Source organism: Lampetra fluviatilis, chromosome 23 (assembly GCF_964198595.1).
Source record: "Lampetra fluviatilis chromosome 23, kcLamFluv1.1, whole genome shotgun sequence".
Lineage (NCBI taxonomy): Eukaryota > Metazoa > Chordata > Hyperoartia > Petromyzontiformes > Petromyzontidae > Lampetra > Lampetra fluviatilis.
The window spans coordinates 11,055,984-11,073,068 of record NC_136297.1 but is presented as its reverse complement, the minus strand read 5'-3'; the positions used below and the strand labels follow the sequence as shown (position 1 = coordinate 11,073,068).

General features: G+C 49.2%; 1 protein-coding gene across 1 annotated transcript in view; it reads left to right on the top strand.

The window, feature by feature from the left end:
- Positions 1-17,085, top strand: part of LOC144940784 (dual specificity mitogen-activated protein kinase kinase 6-like) — a 53,994-nt gene that overhangs the window by 29,384 nt on the left and 7,525 nt on the right. Inside the window, 4 exon segments of the mRNA XM_078867186.1 lie at positions 13,171-13,243; positions 15,166-15,214; positions 15,926-16,039; positions 16,357-16,476. Of these exon segments, the coding sequence (XP_078723312.1) occupies positions 13,171-13,243; positions 15,166-15,214; positions 15,926-16,039; positions 16,357-16,476 (356 nt within the window).

The window sequence follows — 17,085 nt, the reverse complement described above, 5'->3', positions numbered from 1 at the left end:
ACCCGTGTAGCCTTAACGGACTGTTGGGGCAAGTGCCATTTAGCGAGTAGCACCTATGAAGGTCTTCATGGCACACGAGGGGGTGGGTGGCCAGCAAGCATGCCCGGCAGCCTCTATTTCCCCGGTGGTGATGATGACTACAAATCGCACCAGCTACTCATTTTGAGGCTGAGTCGACCTAGGGGTAGGACCAGTACGGGTTCAGATAATCGTCACTGGTGTTGATGGCCGTGAGCGGGAATAATCGAACTCGGGTCGTCGGGTTCGTAGAGCAGCGCTAACCGCTATAACACCGCTCCCCACACTCACGGCGCACATGTGTACACACACACATCCAGTTGTGCCAGCGGAGGTGAAGAAGGTTGCCCATGTAGGGAGGGAGACAATGCCTGCCACTTTGTGCTTTATTTATGAGCCGTGCCAGGCTTGGTTTGGCCCGCAGTCGGTGGTGACTCACGAGACGTGCTCGCACCTGACCGCGCTCACCCTCACCTGGTATGATTATACATCAAACACGGATGAGTCATTTCTGGCCACAAGCCGGACTTTCGTTACCGACTTGTAACAACATTTTTTTTTTGCTGTTGTATCAATTTACAACCGGGCCGCTGTTAACCACGTGGACCAAATGTATTCAAAGTAACAGTTTTGAGTCTGCGTTATTCTATGGTGGGTGACCACCCAGGGGCTTGCCAGGGGCTGTAGGCATAGGCGACAGTGTTCTTGACCTCAGTGAGTTTAAATTTCGATTTAAAGCTTTCGTGACTGCAGGGATTCCTCTTTTTGGTTCTTTCGGTAAAGTCACGTAGAATGGAAATAATAAAATAATAAAAATAAAACATAATAAAATAATTCTTACGACTTTTTTTAAATTATGTTGTATTTTTATTATTTTATTATTTCCATTCTCAGTGAGTTTGTTGTTGTTATTTGTGCTTGTGCATCACTGCTAACGCAGCAACAGCATCACCAAGTAGATAAATTATTGGTACAACATTGACCAAACATCCAGAAGCGAGGGGCCCTCCTGACAAAAGGATGTACAGGAAATTCATAAGCGCGCGCGTGCGTGGATTCTGTAACGCTTTCCAGGGAGGCAATTTGTCCTCTGAAGGTAACTGTTGATTTGCGAGCTGACGGGACACTGCCAGTGCAAAAACGCAGTTGCATATTTGGACTTAAACTTTTTTTGTTATGGTTTTTTTTCTCCAATTTTTGAATGACCATTTGACATATTTTGTCCAGTTTTTTTAAATAGGGAAACATCCTTATAACAATACAACTTTCGAAGAACATTTAATTCATATTGGCTCATCAAATGGACAGAGCTGATGCATAATTGCACTCGACCTTACTATTAAATTGTATTAAAGGAGTCTAGAAACGCAGTCCAGCTCTTTCGGTTGGTGATCAGCATTTAAGAGTCAGCATCTGAACATTTGTTTTAAACTGGAGGAATCCGATTAGCTATAAAGCTATTTTTCACAGATATACAAACACGATACGAGTGCAAAGTATAGGAAGGGTAAAATATACAAATAAATCTACACGATTTGTACTTTACCAGGTAAAAGCCCACTGAGCTATTAGCATATTTTTCAGAAGTGACCTGGCCACATGCGATAGCTCAACAAAGTGGCTCTTCATTTGGAAATGTATAGCAGCGAAAATAATGTTAAATACTCTAAACGCACGTTCAACACGTGCCAAACCTTTGGGTAATGGACCCACAGTATTGCACCCTCCCCGCCTCCCCTCTGGGGGTTTTCCAGGCCAGCATGCAAATTCACGATATGCGCGGTCGCAAATACGGCACCGGTGGAAATAAAATTAATACGGGGGACATGAACAGAGAGAAGGGCCCTAAAGGTGACAAACACGCGCGCAATAAATGCTTGAGACTGCGTTGCTCGGCGTTTTTTGTTGTTGTTGCTGGGATCGTTGGGCCGTGTGTGTGTTGGTGCCCCCGTAGTACGACAGCGTGTGGCGTCTGTGGTGCACTACGGTTAAGCGAACGTTGTCACATCATTCACACCGCATGAGTCACTGGGTGTGTCAGACAGCGGCGGCGACGGCGAACTGGGGGGGTAGGGTACATTAATGTCTGTAGACGGTCTTGAAGTTCGCAATACTTTTGGCCCCATTGACCTTAAATTAATGAAATAAAGCACTCGACTCTGGGATGATGTTTATTTATTTTTAACGGCGTGCAGATGGTGTCTGCACACGCACACACACACATCCACGTAACGATGTTGTGTTAATGTGTCTAGCAAAGTGAGTCGTGTCTTAATTGTGTGCGCGCGTGTGTGTTAATGTGCACAACTATTTTGTATTTTGTGGCTCGGAAATGATGTTTATTCCCCCTTTTAGCGGAATGTTAGCGAGGGATAGTGTGCTGCAAGGGACCTGCGTGACACGGGCGACGCTGCAAAATTGATCGGATGGCTCCGATCTTTTCTTCCGCGTTGTCTCCTTTTTTAGCGGAATGTTCGAGAGGGTGGTGTTGTTGCTGCATTACGACAGACAATTGTGTGAACTCGGGGGGGGGGGGCACTTGCATGAGACGAGATGACTCTGTTTCTTCTTCTGCAAACCCTTTGAGGGGTTTTGGGGGGGGCTTTTCCGGCACACAGGGAACAAACCTGCCATGCAAAAAAACAAATACACGCTGCGGCCGCCACCCAGACAAGCGGGTTGCAGTGGGGTCCCATTGGGGGTTTCTGCGACTGTCGCTGGCTGGCAATTTTTCCTCTCGAAACCACGAAAAACTCGCAGCTGTTTCGTGCCGTTGTGTGCCTCTTAACAGATACCTCTTGTTGCATGTTTGAAACGCAATTAGCCGGATTTTGTTGTTTTAAAGAGGAAAAAAAATGTTTGAAGATAAACATTCGCTTTAAAAAAAAAAATCTGAAATGCTACGCTCAGTTTTAATGAGGGATCCGTTTGTCTCTAACTTTTTTGTTGGGTGGGCCCGGGTTTTGATTTGTCCTAAGGGAGATTATAGACGAAGCCTTGAAGCCCGGCTATCCAATTAATCGAGTATTTTTACCCCACCAATTAGGGTCAATTTCTCCATGAATCGAATACCCCGAAATAGTTGGATATTAATCTCACCTCTGTTCCCGCGTGTGTCCTCAGAGACATACTCATCTGCAGATAAGCACTGACAATGCCTTTTAAAAAGGGGGCCTTAGTGATTGATCACGAAAAAAGTTTATGATTTATTTTGATAGCTGATCAATCAATATTGAACCCAAACTTTGGTTTAAAAACATCATAGACTTTTGTACGTAGTCCATGCGCCAACGCAGAATCCATTTCCACTGCAGGAGGCAGTTAAATTTCGATGAAAAGCTTTCGTGACTGCAGGGATTCATCTTCTTGGTTCTTTCGGTAAAGTCACGTAGAATGGAAATAATAAAATAATTATTCCCATTCTACATGACTTTACCGAAAGAACCAAGAAGAGGAGGCAGTTATTTAGCTATACAAATTTGTGTGCGTGGGTTATACAATGGCGACTACGTGATAAACAAACTTGTTAAATACGGTTATTGTGTAATTCGCTGGTTGGCCATTTAAAGATGTTGTCAAAGCTCAAGTGTCGCCATCTCTCTGGTGGTATTAACAAGTCGTGTATTTGCTCTGAGCCCATCGACGACGAGCACAATGCAGTACACGGGGCAGTGTGCAGTGAATGCGGTGTTTGCCGTTGTGCCGTTGCGTGCCACGTGTCACCATGCAGCAGTTTGGCCCGGAGGAAATTGGCCATCCATTTGGGGATGTAACAATGGAACGAGTCGTCGGTTGGAATCGAATCTTAACGATCGCGCGATCGCATGCATAATCTGAAGGACTCTATCCTTCGATCAAGTTGCCACTACAAATCGTGACAATTTCATTGAATTGTGAGGGTGAGGGGGGGGGGCCTGCAACATCCAAGTCACGTGTGCAGGGTGGTCCAGATCTATTGGAACCCCCGTTTTATATTCTAAAACTTTATATTTTTCAAGTAAAGTTTACATGAAACAGAAATGACTATGCAAAGGAAGAAAATGTTAGGGCTCGATTAAGTGGGGGGTCACAAGACATCTGGACCAGATCTGTGCCAACCTCCCTGTCGTGACTGTCGGTCGTGGTGAGTCATTTAACCATACTTCACCACACCACGTCGTCACGTGTACCACGGTGGCAAGATGTTGAATGTCTTGCCTGGTATACAGGAGGTCGTGGGTTCAGTTCCAATCCTGATGCCTGCTGTATATTTGGAGTGTGTATGTTCTTTCCGTGGTCACGTGGATTTTTCTCCGCGTCCTTGGTTTTTCCCTCTACATTTAGAGTGTTTGGCCGCTATGCATTTCTACGTGATGAGCCGATTCGTTGAGCTATCATTTGCGATTGGCAGGATGCTTCTGAAAAAGAGCTGTGTAGCTCAGTGGCGCCCTAAGCTGATAAAAAATAAATAGTTTACATCGATATCGTATGGACAGCATTGTTCCGGGAGTGAGTTGGAGCCATTCAACCAAACGTAAAAAAAAACCTCCCAGGCGTTTAAGCGACATTTTCAATAATTCGGGAGTAATTAGTTTTGGCGTGATAATTACAATTTATTATAATAACGCCCCCTCCCCCTCCTCCAGCACCAATCCCACACCTCCATCATCGCAAGTGGAGTTTGCTCGGGGCACAGCTGAGCCAGTGTTGTTGCTGCTGCAGCACCACGCACAGGGAGAGAGGGAGACCCCGGTGATGGTGTTATGCTCGTTGGCTGGAGCTGTGTGCGTGGGTATAAATACTCGCAATACACAACCGACGCCCATTTCCAGGAAAAGGTCCTGCACAGGGCGCGGCAGTTTTCTGCAAATCCCCCCAACCCCTCCACCACCACCACCACCACCCCAAAGTTGATTTTGTTCAGTCTGTTATTAATAAAGCCAGGGGAGAGGGTTGTTGTTGTTGCTGTTGCTGCCCCGTCTGTTTGGTCTCTCGCAACCTCGACCCAAGATTGTTCACCCCAAAGCAAAGACAAAGTTGTAGCCTGCAACGGGCAAGTGCTGTTAGCGAGCGCCTATGAAAACCGGGCACGGTACACGAGGGGGTGGGTGGCCAACACCACGCTCGGCCGCCTTTGTCTTCCCAGTGGTGACGTTAACTGCACACCGAACCGGGTGCTCATTTGAGGCTGAGTCGACCTAGGGGAGGCCCAGGACCGGTTCAGATGATCGTCACTGGGTGTTGGGCCGTGAGCGGGAATAGAACTCAGGTCGCCGGGTTCGTGGCGCGCTAACCACTACACTACCGCTCCCCACTAATACCTCACTCAAAATATAAAGATCCCCCGTGTAGCCTTAACAAATTATAGGGCCAAGTGCAGTTAGCGACCACCTATGAAGGCCGGCATGGCACACGAGGGGGTGGGTGGCCAGCACCACGCCTGACCGCCTTTGTCTCCCCAGTGGCGATGTTCACACATTGCACTAGGTACTCATTTGAGGCCCAGTCGACCTAGGGGATGCCCAGGACCGGTTCAGATAATCGTCACCGGTGTTGGCCGCGAGCGGGAATTGAACCCGGGTCGCCAGGTTCGTAGCGGAGCGCGCTAACCGCTACACCACCGCTCCCCTCTCAAAGCCTTCGTCAAGTTTTAAATGAAACGTGCACTCCGGTCTTTCCCCCGCATTCAGAGTTCGTGACAACAAAGCGTGGCTGCTGATATCGATTGTCCGTTCTGATTAGAGTCTAACTGGTGAACGTTAAGCCTGTAAGATCAGTAAGTTAATAGATTGCAATTGTTTGCACGTGAATAAACATGAGAGACGGAGGATGATGACGTATTTGTCATTGCAGTATCTACCACTGTACATAGTATTTGTACCACAGTACTGTGTATGTACTAATGCTATGCTCGTACTACAGTCGGTGCAATGGAACGCTCCCTAGAAGTTGCCTGGTTAAAGAATAGTTCCTTCCGAAATTAGGGTTAGCGCATTACTATTTCTGGTTGTTCACCAAATTTAATGGATTTTTGCAGGCAATGTTTTTTTTTGAATTGGGATGTTTGGCAAATATCAGTTACATGTGCACGTTTGTGTGTGTGTGTGTTTTCGGCCAGTCATCTCAGTCAGTCAACCCATGGCACCTGCTGCGTCTGTCCCGTGACCTTCTGCCAGTGTTGTTCTGAAGCGGGTTGACAGAGCACCGCGGTTTTCTAGGCAGATCGTGGCCGTGCGGAGCGTACGGCGTGGGGTCGTCAATGAGCCTTTAATTTGGAACCTCCGCTGAACTCCGCAGAACTCCGCCGGCGGTCTTTCAGTTGACCCCCGCGCCATCCAATAGTCTCGCTGCGATCCCAGATTGGGTTCTGGAATTTCAGACGGATTCGTGAAGGGTCGAGCAGGTCTCGGTGTCTAATGGGGGCGCCTAATGGGGCACACCGTTAAACGCCACACTTTAAATACACGTTAACCGCCAGACGGAATGAGCAACTTACACCATCTGCTTTTTGTCTGCTGCCGGCACTCGCCCGCTTGCGTATGTGAGGAAAGTCCGTGACCACCCATCCATCGCTTCATTGACAGGAATTTTAGCAGGGGGTGGGGGGGCGGGCTGATCCTTTTGCAGAGGAGGGAGGGGGGGACATGGCCTCCGGCGTCGCCCACCTGAGCCCTCCTGTTGAAGAACGATTGTGCTTTTTTTATTTTACAAGAATCGGTGCTCGTTTTCGATTGGCTCGACGACATCCGAGAATGGTGTCAGGAAGATGTCCACGCACTACCTGAGCATGTTGAAGACGCAAGGCGGAGGAGACGAAAGTGGAAACGAATGGCGAAATGTGGCATTGGACACCTGCAGGGCGTGCTGTGGCGACGAGTTCGTTTTTGGTGTACCCCGAATTTTTTTTATCAATACTCCGATGAACCCCCCCCCTCACCACCTTGAGTGACCTTGGCGGGAGGGGGGGGGGTAGCTCCAAAGCCTTTGCGCAGTTTGCTTATTGCCCCATGGCACCGCCACTGCACCCAATGCCACGGAGTTCTGGGGGGGGGGGGGGTGGCTTCTGCTGTCGCTGCCCTGAAACGCTGGAGAGAGGCAGACGCGTTAATGGCACACCGGCTTCTGTTGCGCGGACAGCACGTTGCGAGCAATGCTGTACACGTGTCGACCACAGCACTTGCGTGTCAAAGCAATAACCCCGCTCGGTAATGGGCCCAACGCTCTTTAAAAAAAAACCCAACACCCGGTGCTCGCAATTGGAACACCGAGTTCCTCAGTGGCTGTTCGCGAGTTTCATGCCGGTGCGACCTCACGATAGATTACATAACCAGATGATAATATCAGCTCGGGTTTTCTGGTGGCTGAAGTCGCCCAACTTTAGTCGGGGTCACATGTAAGACAACACTGTAATGTGTTTTTCCCCTCTTGTGAAGCTGCCAAAAATGTTCTACCCCCGGCTTCCATCGTTGTTAAGTCAACAAGAACACCAAGTCAGACGTCGCGTACTTCACCAGCGTGAACCGACCTCTGCACTTTTAATCCCTCGCCGTGGATGTTTCCACGTGATAAATATTGCTCCTGTGCTTAACAGGGCTTAGGGCCGTTGTTTGACGAAGTAAATTATATAACTCTGTTGGGAATATATACATGGTAATCATCGCCTCCGAACTGTGCAAAACTTGGCAGGACCCTCCTTAAAGGGAGTCGTGCTGACTCGGTGAGGCTTTCCATTTGGTAAACGAGCAGAGTAATTATCTTCTTGCGTGTGTTGTACGTTTGTTGAACTTCTATCTCACTGTGCGTAGCCAACTCCGTGCATAATTGGAAGTGCGGTGAAATGTTCAGGGGCTAAATGCCATCGTGGACGTCATGCTGTCTGCGAGAGGGCTTCAGGAAAGGGGAGTTCGTGTCGTTTTGATATCCCTCCTCCATTGAAGGAGCACAGACTAACATAATACTGTCGTAATAAACTCAAGATTGGGATCTATTACTTTTAAAACAAATCGTTGACTTGGTACGTGGTCGATTCCTTGCAGGCTTTAGTAATGCAGGTGTTGTCGTGTAATGCAAGTGAAATTGGAAATCCAAGGCCCCTGCCACCTCTTACGATCGATCCTATGGTTTAATCATCCACCTCTCATCCATGCATTGGCTGATTATATCGCTCCATATTCTCGGTGGACGTCCTCTTGGATTCGTTCTGTCCGTTGGCTGCCACTCCCATCATTCTTGACCCATCCCATGACCGACCGTACCCTTCCCAAGCCCCACTCACTTGATTTTCCAAACACTTGGAAATTATGTCATTAACCTGCGTATGCTTCTCTAATCCACGTGCTGCTCCTCTGGTCTCTCCCTCAATCTCTCTCTCTCTCGGCCTAACGCATTTTCACATCTTTCATTAAATGTATTCGATGGCTGGCTCACGTCAACTTTTTAAACGGCTTCTCTCCGTTAAAAGCCACTCTGGTGATCATTTCCACCGCGCGCCTTTAAATCGAGCGACGGCACATGGAATGAATAACACGTGTTGCCAGGACACACGCGTGCGCGTGGCTCAGCTCAGATTTTCACCGCGCATGCCTTGCCACTACAGCTGGTTCTGTGTGCTCTCGTCTGCAGACGCTAGGAGGAAAAAAAACTTTAGGACAAGCGCAGGTACTGTAGTTAAGGGGTTTTTTCCTCTCTGTTGGCAGTTGGGGGCTATTGTGATTGTCGTCGTGGCCATTATCGAATTGGCGGCCTGTTCGGCACCAGAACGCGTGAAAAAAAACGCCGCATTCATCGCCGTCGCCAAGAGCTGTGGTGGTATCTTAAAAAAACTATCTTCGTACCGGCACGAAAAATATTTCTGGACGATGAAATGGGGACGGGCCACCGTGCCAAAGCGTGATGGCGAGATTTAGAGAGAGTACTCAATTCACTAAAAACTATTACATAAAATTGTTGGGTTTTTTCTTTACCCCCCCCCCCTCTTATTTTTTTTCTCCCAAGAGCAGGAGGACGCCTGCGCTGAGCGAGTTGTAGTGGCATTAGCCGAAGGGGTAATATTAATCTAAGTAAAATTGCAACAAGGTAATACTGTAGTCGGTCTGACTCTTCAATCACAGAGGGCTTGGAGCCAATGATGGTTGTGGAGCAGGGGCCGTGTGATCTTCATCCTGGCACACTCGTGCACAGGGTCAATCATGCGCCCGCTCACTCCCTCGCCCGCTCACTCTCTCGCCCGCTCACCCGCTCACTCGCTCACTTATTCACACACCCGCTCACTCCCTCGCCCACTCACTCCCTCACCTGGTCACTCCCTCACCCGCTCACTCGCTCACTCATTCACACACCCGCTCACCCACTCACACACCCGCTCACTCTCTCGCCCACTCACTCACTCACTCACTCGCTCACTCGCTCACTCATTCACTCACACACCTGCTCACTCCCTCGCCCACTCACTCACACACTCGCTCACCCGCTCACTCACTCATTCACACACCCGCTCACCCACTCACACACCCGCTCACTCACGCACACGGATCGCTCGCTTGCCAAGTCCGGCCCTCCGTTGTTGATGGCACATGGACCTTCTGTCCTCACGCCTACCCAGGCCTGGGGTCACAGGGACGAGGAGGATTGTGTTTTCATTCCCCGGCACCTCCCCCTGAAGCTCCCAGTATTTATATTGCCCGCTAATGCCTCTCACGAGCGGTCAGGTCATGGCTCCAGAAAAAAAAAGTGATTGTTTACATGCAGCGAGCGCACAGAGTTAAAGCGACATTCTGAACAGATTAAAACATTGTTCATAATCAACGATTTTTGGGTTTAGATCGCGTTATTTATAAATGTGTCGTAACCCTCCACCACCCGACACGGCCAATCAGTAAAAAAGTGTCACGTTGACAAAAGACAAATAGTTCACTGCTTTAACCCACCGGTGTGTTGAAGCGTGAAACCACAACATTTACAATTTGAGTACGACGTTTCGCTGGTAATTGCATCCAGCATCATCGGGCAATTCGCCAGAATGGTGAGGCTCTGCTGTGTCTCCCGTTCTTATATAGAGCAGCAGCAGGGTGACGTCATCATTAACTCATTAACTCATTAGGTGCAAAGATTTGAGGGGGGGTTATTGTAATTATATACTTGATTAGTAATAAGGCTAATGTTACGATGATGGAGGGTTACGACACATTTATAAATAACGCGATCTAAACCCAAAAAATCGTTGATTATGAACAATATTGGTCGCGAAAGCCTACGTGTTAAACTAAAACATTGTTGTTGTTCTTGCACAACGAAACGTAGATATTCACCTGTACACGAGTCCGTGGCACAGCCGAGGTTTGGATGTGTTTGTTGCAATTAACAAAGGGTTGTGGAATGTCTGGTTTTTGTTTGCTGTTCGTATTTCACGTCAAATGTTGGCGGTCGCGAGCATTTCTGTATGAGTACGCACACTTATTATGTATGCCATTACTTAAGATTCTATAGAGTGCAGACAAAGGCAGATGATTGCAATAGTTTTGACTTATTTTTTTAATTTTAAATGCACGGGGCATGCCTCCATGAAGACAAACGTCTCTTGTATAGCCTTTAAAGACGCTTGTGGCAAGTGCTGATGTAGGAGAGTGTGTGTGTGTACTTGTGGTGAGCGGTAGAATAGCGGTTAGCGCGCTGCACTACAAACCCGGCGACCAGAGTTCGATTCCCGCTCACAGTCAACACCAGTGACGATTATCTGAACCGGTCCTGGGCCTCCCCTGGGTCGACTCAGCCTCAAATGAGTACCTGGTGCGGTGTAAACCTCGCCACTGGGAAGACAAAGGTGGTCGGGCGTGGTGCTGGCCACATATCCCTCGAGTACCGTTCTGGCCTTAATAGGTGCTCGTTAGCAGCACTTGCCCCTACAGTCTGTTCAGGCTAAACGGGAGACCTTTGTCTTTGTGTACTTGGGGTAATATTAATAATACACGTAGTTATAACGCGTTGCCCCTGCTAAACCCTAAAAACTAAATTTTCAGTGCACACAATCGCATACCTGTCAACCCGTGGTAAGTGCCTCGCTTATTACAGACAAATTCAGATCTTATTGGTCACCCCGTGCCCTAATTAATCTCAAAGTTCATCCTAAAAAGTCTTATCGCAAAGGAGAAACACAATTAAATAGAAATCTTTTTTTGTACCCGTATTGAAACGGCTGTACGCCATATGGACCTGAAAACACCTAAATTTCACTGTACAAACTCTCTTTGGTTTTTTCAGTAAAGTCACGTAGGTAGAAAAATCAAACAAAAAATATATCACGACGTTTCGATCGCAACACAAGCGGTCGTCCTCAGGCGGACAAAAAAATATAATCCAACTGCTGAACCAACTTATTTTTCTACCTACGTGACTTTACCGAAAGAACCAAAGGGTATGGTTCCCTGTACAAGAATACGGGGTGAACCGTATGGGTTGACGGCTATGCAATCGTGCCCAGAGAGAACACGCGTACACGGAGCGAACATACGGCGTGTGTTTGCGCAGCGGGAGAGATTGTGTCTTCTTCCCTACGTGGCCAAGTTGGGTGGACATCACGAGGGTTTAATGGCCGCCCGTATACTTTATTGCCCCTCCTATTGCACTTTGCCCGTTGCCACGGCAACGCAGAGGTGGCCTCTTTGCGTTGCCACGGCAACGCAAAGGTGGTGGTAGCCGCGCCCTGCCACCGTCGAACTCGCGCCACTCTGGCCAGAGGTGGGGCCCGCGGCTCCCTCCAAACAGCCACGAGGTGGACCTCAGCGGTCCACAACTTTCTTGGCACCAGGGACCGATTTCGTGGAAGACAATTTTTTCACGGACCGGGTTGGGGGGTGGCGGTCATCATTGGGTCTTTCCCCCTTTTCAAAGAAGCTGTCCAGTGACGTTTGTTTTTTTACTCATTTAGGCTACGGGTTAGCAGCTTGTGGGCTTACCACAACTGTGACTGAGACAAGTGAGCGGTACGGGAAAGAGACACGGATGGAAGTTGTAAATAATAAAATAATGGGGCGGGCCGCGCGCGGCCTCACCGCTCTCACCTCGTGCTGCTGTGCCGCCTGGTTCCTAACAGGCCATGGACCGGTACCGGTCCGTGGCCCGTGGGTTGGGGGGGCCCCTGCTCTACCTAGTAAGCGAGGCAGCATTGATGTCCGTTGTATGTACGTATCCATAATGTACGGTTTTCTTTGGGGGTTATGTCACGTCAATATAAATGTGTCGTTAAACCCGTCACCACCCGACACAGCCAATTGGTGAGGTTTGTCACGTAAACACTACGTGCCAATTCGTTAGTACAGCACACCGGTGTGTTGGAGAGCAAATCCATAACATTTACAATCTGATTACGACGTTTCGCCAGTAATTACAACTAGCTTCTTCAGTCGCCTGTTGTGTTTAAGCGATTTAACCCCCAAAAATTTTTTTCGGATGATATTGGTCGCAAAAGCCTAGGTGTTAAACCGCATGTATGTATGTTGAACTTTTTTCGCACCGTACGTAGCCAACCGCGCTAATCGGAGGTGCGGGGGAACGACAACAAACTAAACACCAAAATCAGTTCTAAAGAAATGAGTTTTAAATCTTAATGATTGCAAAGTGCATAGCTCCAGTGGCTTCCTAATATTGGAAGGAAGAGCGTTCCAGACGGCCGCAGAACCGCATCTGAAAGCGCGCGATGCGGTGACCGTCTTTGTTCGACGGCCGCTGCTGCTGCTGCTGCGAGGATAATCGGGTTCCATGTGACGGTTGATGCTTTTTGACGAGATCGGCAAGGTGTTGCGGTTCATTTGTGGCAATCATTTTGTGTGTAACGAGTGCCACCTTCAAATTTCCATTTAAAGCTTTCGTGACTGCAGGGATTCACCTTGCGTTGTGGCCGAAACGTCGTGAGAATTGTATTTTATTATGTTTTATTTTTATTATTTTATCATTTCCCTTCTACGTGACTTTACCGAAAGAACCAAGAAGACGAGTGCCACCTTACAATGCATTTGTTTGGCAACCTGAAAACCTGCCTCTTGTGCTAAACATGTGTGCCTCTGATGGCCGCGATCGCAGCTCCAGCGCTGAGCACGCCCCGGGGTTGGTTTTGTGTCCGCACTCGGTTTGCCGGTACAGCCGCTAAACCCCAAATGCTGTGTCCTCTCGCTTTGTCAGCAGGACACAAGGTGAAAAAGCGGCCTCCGCTCACCATCACCAAGGAGGTGTTCGCGCCCACGCCGCCCACGACGTAAGTGCTGCCCCGTCGGCCTGCCACGCGCAGGCCGTCCTGCGGTGGCGAGATGTTAAACTCCCTCGTCTGGTATCCAGGTGGTCGTCGTGTCTTCGATCCCGACCCTGAGGACGCCTGGACATTTGGAGTTTGCCTGTCTTTCTCTCCCCGTGGTCGCGTGGATTTTTCTCCGGGTCCTCCGGTTTTTCCCCTCCACATTTAAAATCAACACGGGATAAGCCGCTTCGTTGAGCTATCATTTGTGTTCAGGTCGTTTCTGAATAAGAGCTATATTTTGATTTAAAGCTTTCGTGACTGCAGGGATTCATATTCTTGGTTCTTTCGGTAAAGTCACGTAGAAGGGAAATAATAAAATAATATAAATATAAAACAATAAAAATTCTCACGACGTTTCGACTGCAACGCAAGCAATCATCATCAGGTGTGAAATCCATTATTTCCCTTCAACGTGACTTTACCGAAAGAACCAAGAATATAACAGCTATATTGCTCAGTTGGCCTTAACCTGGCGAGAAAAAAAAAAGTTTCGTTTAGTTCTGCTTCTTTCCATATGGCGGGGTGCGGGGTGGCCAGCGACGGTTTTATGTTAGTGTTTAGTCTGTTGAGCCATTCTGACGTCTGCGGGCATGGTGAAGATGATGCGGATGTCTGTGGTCGAAGCGGGCAGTGTTGGACGATGTTAGTGGGGGGCCAGGTGGAGGCAGAAGTGAACGCAGTACGTGGGAGATGCCCTGTGAGAGAAGAAGACGATAATGACGAGGGATGATGGCGTACGCACGTATGTACATAGCCAACCGTGGCTAATCGCAGGTGCGGGCAAATGGTGATGGTGATAATGGCGGTGAAGTTGATCATAACGATGACCTAAACCATGTCACGCCTTCGTAAGTGATGTTAAAAATGTAAATAATCACAGGTCATTAGGAGACCACCTACCTTGTGCCAAATGCAATCCACAGCTGTGCTTGCTGTAAAGTGGACGGCGCTGTGTGAAAATGACACTGTAATGGAGTGGAGGAGGGTGGTGGTGTTTCTAACTTTTGGGTTTTTACAGTTAAGCTGGGCAAGCTCCCACCTTTATGCCAGCATACAGGTTACATTTTTCACAGTAAGGATTCAGACTCGCCCATAATAGAGGCTTTTTGTGTTAGATCGCGTAAATCTATAAATGTGTCGTTAAACCCTTCACCACCCGACACAGCCAACTACCAGTAAGGGGTTGTCACGTAAACAGAATGTGGCCAATTCGTCACTAGTACAGCACACCGGTGTGTTGGAGAGCCAAGCCACAACATTTACAGTCTGAGTACGACGTTTGATCGAGGTTGGGTTTTTATTCTTCCGTCTTTAAAAACTAGCATTTTGCCCATCCAAGGGGACGGGTGTATTGCAGTAAATCTGAAACTTGCAAACGAACAGCAGACCGCGACGTGGTATTCATTGCATCCATTCGTGTGCAATTTGTAAGGCCGCGGTGACACAGACTTATTTAATTTATAGGTTATAATCCCTTGTTCATCATGACGTTATTTTTAGTTCGCGTGACGTGAGGGTTCTGGCTTTGTAGCTGAGGAGGGGGGAGGAGGCGTTTCACCCTCCCCCCCATGTGGAGTGACGTCACCCGCTCATGATTATTAATGTGGGGGGGGGGGGTGTACATTTGGAGGACGTCACCCGCTCATGATTATTAATGAGGGCGCCTGTTCGATGTGGAGTGACGTCACCCGCTCATGATTAATTAATGAGGGGTGGGGGTCCACGTGAAGGACGTAACCTGTTCATGATTATTAATGAGGGGGGCTGGTCGACGTGGAGTGACGTCACGAGCGTTAACGACATTCCTGGGTGATTATAGTAGTAGTATGCGCGCTTTATAATTCTCATAATATGTTTTGAATTTTTATTTTGACTCTGCTTAGGCCACCAAGAGATCTTGATTCAAAGGCATGCATCACTATTGGAGATAAGGTTCGTATGCACTCAATAATACCACAGTGACGGAAATTCAAGCAGTTCTATTACTTACCCAATGTGCGTACGCACACAATCGGGTACAGGGTGTATTCAGATGCACTGTGTGTACATGCCACGTATTGATTTGTGTTACGTCACAGGGCGAACGCAGTGCGAATTTATGACTGAGCTTACGGGCTACAATCATCAGTCCACTGCAGGATGTTAGGCCTCACCACACCAATTGATACCTCACGGATCTACGACGGCACAATCTGCCATGCTCATGCACACAGTTTGTGTAGACGATGTCATAGTTGAATGTTAAGGGTCCTTCAACCAATCCAAGGCGGGCGGTAGACGCCGTTATGGATTGTAGAAATATACCGCCTGGGTGTGCGTGGATGTCGCAGCTCGTCGGTGACGCGTGCGACGGTTTCGACCTCACCGCAGTTTGGCGATTCTTTGATTTCCCACTTATGGGACATGTACGACGCGCATCTCCCGTGCCGCATCCGAGCGCGGCTCGGCGATGTCCACGGCCGTCGCGGGAGAGACGATCCCGGCACTTCCACGGTCGGTGGTCGTCGACGATGTCTTTGTTCGGCACGTTCGTTTTCCCGACCCGCGAAGCAGCAGATATGGCCGCGGAAATAACGTGGTGTCGCCGAGCCGCCGGTCGCGCCGGTCGTTGGTGTGTGACGGGAACCACCTGCGTGTCCGCAGAACTTTGAGGTGAAGGCCGATGACCTGGAGACCCTGAGCGAGCTGGGCCGCGGCGCCTACGGCGTCGTGGAGAAGATGCGACACGCGCCCAGCGAGACCATCATGGCCGTCAAGGTGAGAATGGCGACGATCAGCTCGCGGCAAAGGTGCAGCCCTGCAGTGGCTTGCTCTCACCTGCGCCGGCAGAATGACCTCCGCTATATGGAGCCCCTGTAGAGAGGGTGTTTTGGCCTACTCGTCCGTGATGGTCAGATGTCTTGGAAGAGGAGGGAGAATCGACACTTTGCTCCGCCTACCCCTGACCCCGGGCGTGGTACTGGCCACCCACCCCCTCGTGTACCGTGCCGTCCTTCATAAGGTGCTTGCCAACAACATTCTGTGAAGGTTATGCGGGGTGGTGGTCTTTGTCTTTGTGTGCGTGGCTGCCGCAGCGCATCCGTGCCACGGTGAACTCGCAGGAGCAGAAGCGCCTGCTCATGGACCTGGATATCTCGATGCGCACCGTCGACTGCCCCTACACCGTCACGTTTTACGGAGCGCTTTTCCGCGAGGTGAGAGCTCGAGAGGGTGACCCTCGATTCGCCGGGAGCAGACGGTCCCCGTGACTCGTTCACTCTGGTAGCGTCGAGCGTCCGTCTTAAGTTTGACGTTGACTTTGTCGTGAATTGTCCCCCAACCCACCCCCTCCCCCCCTTTTAAACAAGGTCACACTACAGGGCTGAGCGCAGGGGGTCATTTCAAACCCATCGCAAACGGGCATTTGTGCGCTTTCAGATGCGCTTCTGCGGCCGGCTGGGATGCTCTTCCTTCCGATGTTAGGATGGCCACTGGAGCAATGCACCTTTAAATCATCGCGATTGAATAGTCATTTCTTTAGAACTGCTCCCCCCCCCGCACGTCCGATTATCATGGTTGGCTACGTACGGTGCGAAAGAAGTTCAACATGCATTCATCGCATGCAACTTATACGAATCCCAATATCTTTTTTCGTCTTTACACGATTCGATTGCATGCATCGTGAGCGTAAACATTTGCGTGAATGGATGCGCCGCTCCCACCCCTATTATGGGTGAAGTATTTCCATATGGCTGTGTTTTACGCGCCGGTTGCTTCGGCGGTGTCCGGTCGAGGGGCTCGCTCCCGCCGAGCTGGATAGACTC